This window comes from Sinocyclocheilus anshuiensis, unplaced genomic scaffold (assembly GCF_001515605.1).
Source record: "Sinocyclocheilus anshuiensis isolate Anshui unplaced genomic scaffold, SAMN03320099.WGS_v1.1 scaffold877, whole genome shotgun sequence".
NCBI lineage: Eukaryota > Metazoa > Chordata > Actinopteri > Cypriniformes > Cyprinidae > Sinocyclocheilus > Sinocyclocheilus anshuiensis.
In genome coordinates this window covers 1,357,034-1,364,257 of record NW_015557181.1, presented here as the reverse complement: position 1 = coordinate 1,364,257, position 7,224 = coordinate 1,357,034, and the positions used below count along the sequence as shown (strand labels likewise).

Here is a 7,224-nt window from a genome sequence, read left to right as displayed (position 1 = left end):
CATGTGCAGCAAGAGCAAGTTCTGCCCTTTTCTTCTTTACCTTGCCATAGAATATGGCCGTGCTCACTGATGTAATGTTACCTGTATTCATATTTAATCAAAAGTAAAATTGCCATTTCAATTTGATTATATCCATAATACAAATGCCATTAACATACGACTAATCAACATTATTTCACTAGTATTAATGTTGTTATTGTTACAGCTTAACAAATTGCAGCTGACCTTGCTAGCTAGCTAAACTATTGTAATAATGTCATTCCACTATTGCACAGTGTTGCCGCTTGGCAACACATACATTTGAATGATTTACCAAAAACTAATTTTATAAAAACTTTTTTGAGAGGTGAATATGTCATCATATCATCATAACAGTGATGTTTTAGATTTTTTTGTAGAAGTGACACGGACTGGTCCTTGTTTGTTACTGACGTTTTAGTTTGCTTTCAGCAAATACCGACAAGAGACGGCAGTCTGTCAGAAATCTCTCCACAGAAAATAAAACTGCATGTCATGTAACTTAATCAAAGCACATCATTGGCTAAACTAAGGTCTTCTCTTTCCAACAAAAAAAACGAGAATGTACTCTTAAAGAGACAGTGGCAAGGAAATGAACACAAAGAGTATGTTGCCATATAGCTACACCATGCGGTAGAGGGTTAAGCATTTTCTATAGCCTAACGGTTTTCTATGGGGGAGAAAAAGCTTAACGTTGCATTCATGGCTATCTGCTTTACTGATAGTAATGCTATTAATAAGGTTATTAATATTACAATTGTTATTAGTATTAATAGTATTTATTAATACCGAATTGGGCCTCCAGTGTCACTGTTATAGTTAAGCCACATTAAGCATTTCAGAATGTCCCAAAACCGTGCCTTAAACTATAAGCAAAGCTGACTGTATTTGAACTTGAGTCCAAGTTTAAAATAAAACTGGGGGGGGGGGGGTATAAAAATGTTAAGGGAACATTATAATTTTTTTTTTTTTTTTTGCTTTAATTATAATATAGATATAATTACTAACAACTAACAAAAGTTAAGGAAAGTTGCCATTTTATAATTTACCAAATATTATATGTACATTTGAATGTTTTTTGAACATTCAGAAACAAGTAAAAACATTATGTACAACATTATTAGCAAAAACTTTAGATGAATGTCCAACTAAAATGTTTAAAATGAACCATGTATAAATATGGTTTTATGCTAATGTTTTGAGTGTGTTATTAAAGACCAGATAACTTTGAACAAATGTTCTAGTAACGTTACTGGAAGAACGTTTGTTCATAACTTTGAGAGAACTTTCCAGAACGTTAACCAAAGTTCTGAGAACATTCCTAGTTATCTTCTATTATCTCTGTTATTTTAGTAAAGCCATGCACAATAACCTCTCTGTTCAGAGAATAAAAAGTTAAATATTATTCGCTCAACTGCTAATCTTTGGCAGCCTGCTTGTTCTCTCAAGCCAGCCAGCTCTTGGTTGTTCAGTCAAAATGTGACAATTGTCTGAAGGCATTTGCCCTAGATTGGGAGGAATGGCAGTGAACCTCAGCCCACACACACTGAAAAAAAAAATCCTTTGTTGGCCGTAACCTGAGTGTTTGCAGACTTGTGTCTTTAATGCATGTGAAAGCACACATAAGAGAATTGTAGAATGCTGTTGACTCTGTGTCATGTGCATCTCAAAGGCAGATGTGGTGCCTTGAAGATGATTCTGGCGGACAATGAGCAGAAGTTGAAGGAGAACCTGGTGTCCAGAGAGGAGTGGATGAAGGGTGATAAGAAAGCCAGCTGTGTGAGTTACAGAATTACCATTATTTTCCCCCAGTTTTTATTATTTTTATTTGTTTAAAAAACATAAAGAATCTATGCATGGTTTAATTAAGTTTAAGCTGTATCCCTTCCCTTACATGTTGTTATTTTTTTATTTGTTTTAGCTCTTTGGACAGTTGCCTATATTTGAAGATGGTGACCTGGTCCTGTATCAGTCCAATGCCATTTTAAGGCATGTGGGTCGCAAACATGGTAACAATCACCATTTTAATGCATTAGAATAAAATCAAGCATACTTAAAGTTTGTTTTGTAATGACCACCTGCTCCATGAAAACCTAATAAAGGCCCAATGTTGGGAGAAGAAGTTTTTATCATGTTTCAAGTCGATGGGACCAGATTGTTCATTCCCGTTCCAGGATGACCAACAAATTTTAAATATTAGAAGATAATAATAATTAATAATAATAATAATAATAATAATAATTTATGCATTTAGCAGACGCTTTTATCCAAAGCGACTTACAGTGCATTCAGGCTATACATTTTCTACCAGTATGTAAGATATAAGATATAAGATCCACCTACATATTCTTTTTGTCAAAATACTTTATCCCGAAAACATGTTTTATTACACTGTGCTTGGTTTAACCCCATGAAAAACCGTTTTTCCCCCCCTTATTTAATCATTTGAAAGAACGTTTTCACTATTAATTAATTCAAATATTAATATACAGTATTTCTTTTTTTTTTAATAAAAACTGTGCAATTTTATAATTTACATATTAAATATTTCTTTCTGAGATAACTGGATGTCATTCACTAAATTAAACATGCAATGTAATGTGGTCATGTGGCAACAGTTCAGCATACTACTGTTTCAAACCTTCCTTGTTGCATAATACATACTTCCTTTTTAAAAATGGTATGCAATATATAGTATATACAGAACTGCCATATTCTGTTCTTTTACACATTCAGGTGCATATGGAAAAAACGACTGTGAGGCTTCTCTTATTGACATGATGAACGATGCAGTTGAAGATCTTCGCCTAAAATACATCAAACTGATCTACCAGGAATATGTAAGTACTGATGTGACTGTAAATCTAGTTTGAGTATGATAAGTAATTAATTAATTAAGTTTAGTCATATTTTATATATAAATTCATTCCGTTTTTTTTCCCCCCATTTAATTATTTATTCGTTTTTACTTATTTTTTAAATGAATAAAAAAAAAATAGAAAATAATATAATACACTTTATACTATATATTATTTAATGTAATTATAAAATATTATTTATCAAACATTTCATGTTTTATATATAACAAACATTCAGACACTGGAAAAAATGGTCGCCCCTTTAGAGCCATTTTAGGGGAAATGCATGGTAAACATCATGTGATATCACCCAAGACATTAGTTCATTATTTTCTATTTTTATTGTGTCCCTATCTGTAGGAGACTGGTAAGGAAGCGTACTGCAAAGATCTGCCCAACCACCTCAAACCATTTGAATCTATTCTGTCCAAAAGCAAATCTGGATTCCTAGTTGGTGATCAGGTGAGAAATCCAGCACACACACCAGAAGGGTAACAGATGTAATATAGTACATGCTTAATTCTGACTGTCACCCATTTTTCAAATCTCCTCACAGATCTCATTTGCGGACTACAACCTGTTCGACCTTCTGCTGAATCATAAAGTCCTTTGCGCTGCCTCTCTGGACTCCTTCCCAACTCTCAAGAGCTATGTGGATAAGATTGCTGCCCGGCCCAAAATCAAAGCCCTCCTGGAGTGTGAAAACTTCAAGAAACTTCCCATCAATGGCAATGGCAAGCAGTAATTCAGTAGACCATTCTCAAACAATGGCACTTGCTGTTAAAAGGCCTTAACTGGTGCTCTGTGATTAGCAAAACATCTCAAGTCTTTGTATGAACATCTATTTTGTATGTTTAACTGTTTTTGATAGTTTTTATTAACCGAAAGCCATGTATCAATTATTATGAATAAAAAAAATGTAAACATCCAGAATGGTTTCAGTGCTGCTTTAAAGAACAACTTTACGCCACCTATATATAAAACATGTTTGCATTGCATTAATAAAATAACAACTTCAGTTTTTAATCATTTTGAAGTTTAACATTTCTCTAGAGTGCCTTTATTTAAATTAGAATCTTTAGAATAAACATTTAAATTTATTATACTTATAAATAAAAATAATGTCGATATAAAATGGACTAGTGCCGAGCATTTGTTAATCTGAGTCTGATGAATAATTACTACGTTTAAATAATTTTTATATATAAATTCATTACCATTGTTTTTTTTCTTTTCTTATTATTTATAATATAAAATTTAATAAAAACGAATATCTGTACATACATACACATACACATGTTTTCACCATTATTTCTGCCTAGTCCTGTCCTGTTTCTGTACTGCTAGACTTTGACAGGCTTTTATTTTGAAAGCGCACTAGATCAGGCGCGTCTCTGCCTTCACGCATCTGTCAGCTCCCATAGCCATCTGCAGAGTTAGCCAGGTGCAGTTTAAACAATGTCTTCTGCTGAAGAAATTTCCAACTCCGTGGGGGAGAATTTGGAGGAGGACGGAGTAGAAGAGGAGAACACTGTAGAGGAGGCGGAGATGGAATATGAGGAGCCTGTTAAAGGAGGTTATATCTTCTACAGGTGAGTTTAGCAGCTAGCTTAGCATGATAACTGAATGAGTGTGTTGTGCGGCTAAACACTTCAGGAAGAGATGTTTAGTTATTCTCCGCAGCATTATGTGGGACATCAGCTTTTAATAACGTTTTAGACGTCACCTGGCTCGTACATACAAGCAGTGCACTTTAGTGTGGAAGCAGTTGTATTCGTTTTGTTTATGAGTGATTCACATGAAATGATTCAGGAGCGTACAGAAGACCTGAATTAAAAATGCCTTAAATCGTGAGTACGTTTTAGTTAATAGTGAAATCATTTGTTAGTACTCTAGTCTATAATCGCTACAGAAGTGTTTTGATGTTAGCTCTCTGAGTGAATCACGGGAGCTGAATCAATACGTTAGAATGATTCATTTGAACTGAATCAAGAGAATTGAACAGTATGTAAACAATCTGTGTCATCCAGAGCAGAACTAAAGGAGTATTTTTCATCCCAAATTTAACACTAGACTAGATGTTTTCTTATGGCAGTATTCCTGGGCTAAAGGAGTCTTTTAAATCCTGATCAGGACTGTACAAGTCTGTTTAATCCAGTAGGTGTTTTCTGAGGGTAATTTTTCTTCATTGATTCATTGACTCATTCATTCAGAGTGGTTGAGTCACATAAAATGATTCCAGAAAATTAAGCCTAAAGAAATATATTCAAAGCTGTTATAGATGCTGTCACCCATTTTCTGGTTGATTCAAATGAACTGAGAATTAAGAGATTCATATGAACCTTTTTCTCTATTGATTCATTCTGTTGACTGGGTGGTTTAATGCTGACACGCTGTGATATATGTCATCTCGAGTGATATCATATTCTAGAGATGCATATTAACTAAATCACTTGTTTGAGCTCTAGAAATTTGGCTTTATTAATTTAAAAGAGGTTCATTTTATGAAGTCTTGGTGAAATGACTGAGCCATTTAACTAAACTGTCACTGTCATTTAATGTGCTTGTTTTTCTATTTTAGGGACAGAAAAGAGTGGGCCGATCTAGAACCCGTTCCTCAAGATGATGGACCAAACCCTGTCGTTAAAATAGCTTATTCAGAGAAATGTAAGTGTCTTTTGTTCAATCAATCAATCAGACCATTGATTTCTCATTTCTTTCATGTCTCTCATATCACTTTTTCTCCTCACATGACATGATAGAATAATCTCAACTCATATCCATTGCTCTGTTTTGTACTCATTTATTTTAAGTAATCATGCAATTAATGGGATAATGTACAGTCTGCCATAATTATCACAAAATAAACCATTTCAGTGCAATACAAGACCCAATCGTGCTGTCAGGGTTTGTTTTGCTTACTGTATATTATCAGTTGTTCATTTGTTGAAGATGTTTGTCTTTTCATCCGCAGTCACAGACGTGTTTGACATGTTCAGAGCACTCCTGAAGAACGATGAGAAGAGTGAGAGAGCGTTTGCATTGACCGCTGAAGCCATCGACCTCAATGCTGCAAATTACACAGTATGGTGAGATAGATAGCGGATATTTAAACGAACATCTAAATGTGAATATCTTAGGTCCCAGAGCATTTTTAATGGCAAACCTAATGCAGCACTACGATTCAAAAGTTTGGGTTTCGTAAGAATTTTTATTTTATTTTTTTATGTTTTATGCTTACCAAGGCTGCATTTATTTGATCAAAACTACAGTAAAACAGTGTTGTTGTGAAATATCATTGCTATTCAAAATATCTGTGTTCTATTTTAATACAATTTAGAATTAAATTTTTTCCTGTGATGCAAAGCTTAATTTTCAGCATCATTACTCCAGTCTTCAGAAATCATTAGAATATGCTGATTTTCGGCTTATTTATTATTTTTGATCAATATGATTCCTTTTTCTAGAATTCTTGGAAAAATAGAACATCGTTTATTTGAAATAGGAAACTTTTGTAACATTATAAATGTCTTTACTGTCACCTTTGATCAGCTTTAAAGCATCCTTGCTGAATAAACATTCATTTCTTTTCAAAACAAACATTTGAACGGTAATGTAAATATCACATACACTAAGTCTGCAGTGGCTACAGATTTAAACATTAGCAAGCCTTTTGGTTGCTTTGGTCTGCAAAAAGCTACAAAGTCGGTGCAAGTCACTTGCATCCTACATTAAAGGCACAATATGTAAGATTTTTAATTAAAATATCCAAAAACCACTAGAACAGTGTTATATATTTTGCTGACTTGTGTACTTACATTATCCCAAATGTTTCGAAGAATGTTTAAACCCAGACAAATAAGCAATTTTAACTAGTGACACGGACCGTGTCCATAGTGTCATTGTGTCGCCACTCCCATGATTCCACACTCAGTCACGGCGTCATCAAACTACGCCTTTGTCTATTTGTTTATTTTGAATACGCACCCTCTAGCGGCGAAAATTACATATTGTGCCTTTAAAGTGTGGTGTTTGATGTCTATAGGCACTACAGGAGAGTTTTACTGCAGGCTCTAGATAAAGACCTGAGAGAAGAGATGAAGTATATCACAGCCATCATAGAGGATCAGCCTAAGAACTACCAAGTCTGGTAAGTCCACCTCAAAATGTTGAAGTTTGAGTAAAAGTAATTGAATAAATCAATCAATCAATCAATAAAATCATTACCAATGTTTGATGTTTAGATTTTTTTTTCATTATATTTGTTGTACAGTGGGTACGGAAAGTATTCAGACCCCCTTCAATTTTTCACTCTTTGTTATATTGCAGCCATTTGCTAAAATCATTT

The 7,224-nt window shown here is 33.9% G+C and overlaps 2 protein-coding genes across 2 annotated transcripts in view; both read left to right on the top strand.

Moving 5' to 3' along the window:
• Window positions 1-3,806, top strand: part of LOC107678620 (glutathione S-transferase P-like) — a 10,200-nt gene extending 6,394 nt beyond the window's left edge. The window contains exons 3-7 of the mRNA XM_016473964.1: window positions 1,691-1,797; window positions 1,940-2,027; window positions 2,755-2,858; window positions 3,237-3,338; window positions 3,433-3,806. Coding sequence (XP_016329450.1) covers window positions 1,691-1,797; window positions 1,940-2,027; window positions 2,755-2,858; window positions 3,237-3,338; window positions 3,433-3,621 — 590 coding nt within the window. The 3' untranslated portion in view covers window positions 3,622-3,806. The remainder of the gene's footprint in view (window positions 1-1,690; window positions 1,798-1,939; window positions 2,028-2,754; window positions 2,859-3,236; window positions 3,339-3,432) is intronic.
• A 455-nt stretch (window positions 3,807-4,261) lies between these two features.
• The window catches only part of fnta (farnesyltransferase, CAAX box, subunit alpha), a 14,199-nt gene continuing 11,236 nt past the window's right edge, over window positions 4,262-7,224 (top strand). Inside the window, exons 1-4 of the mRNA XM_016474008.1 lie at window positions 4,262-4,468; window positions 5,458-5,543; window positions 5,851-5,965; window positions 6,922-7,026. Of these exons, the coding sequence (XP_016329494.1) occupies window positions 4,335-4,468; window positions 5,458-5,543; window positions 5,851-5,965; window positions 6,922-7,026 (440 nt within the window). The 5' untranslated portion in view covers window positions 4,262-4,334. The remainder of the gene's footprint in view (window positions 4,469-5,457; window positions 5,544-5,850; window positions 5,966-6,921; window positions 7,027-7,224) is intronic.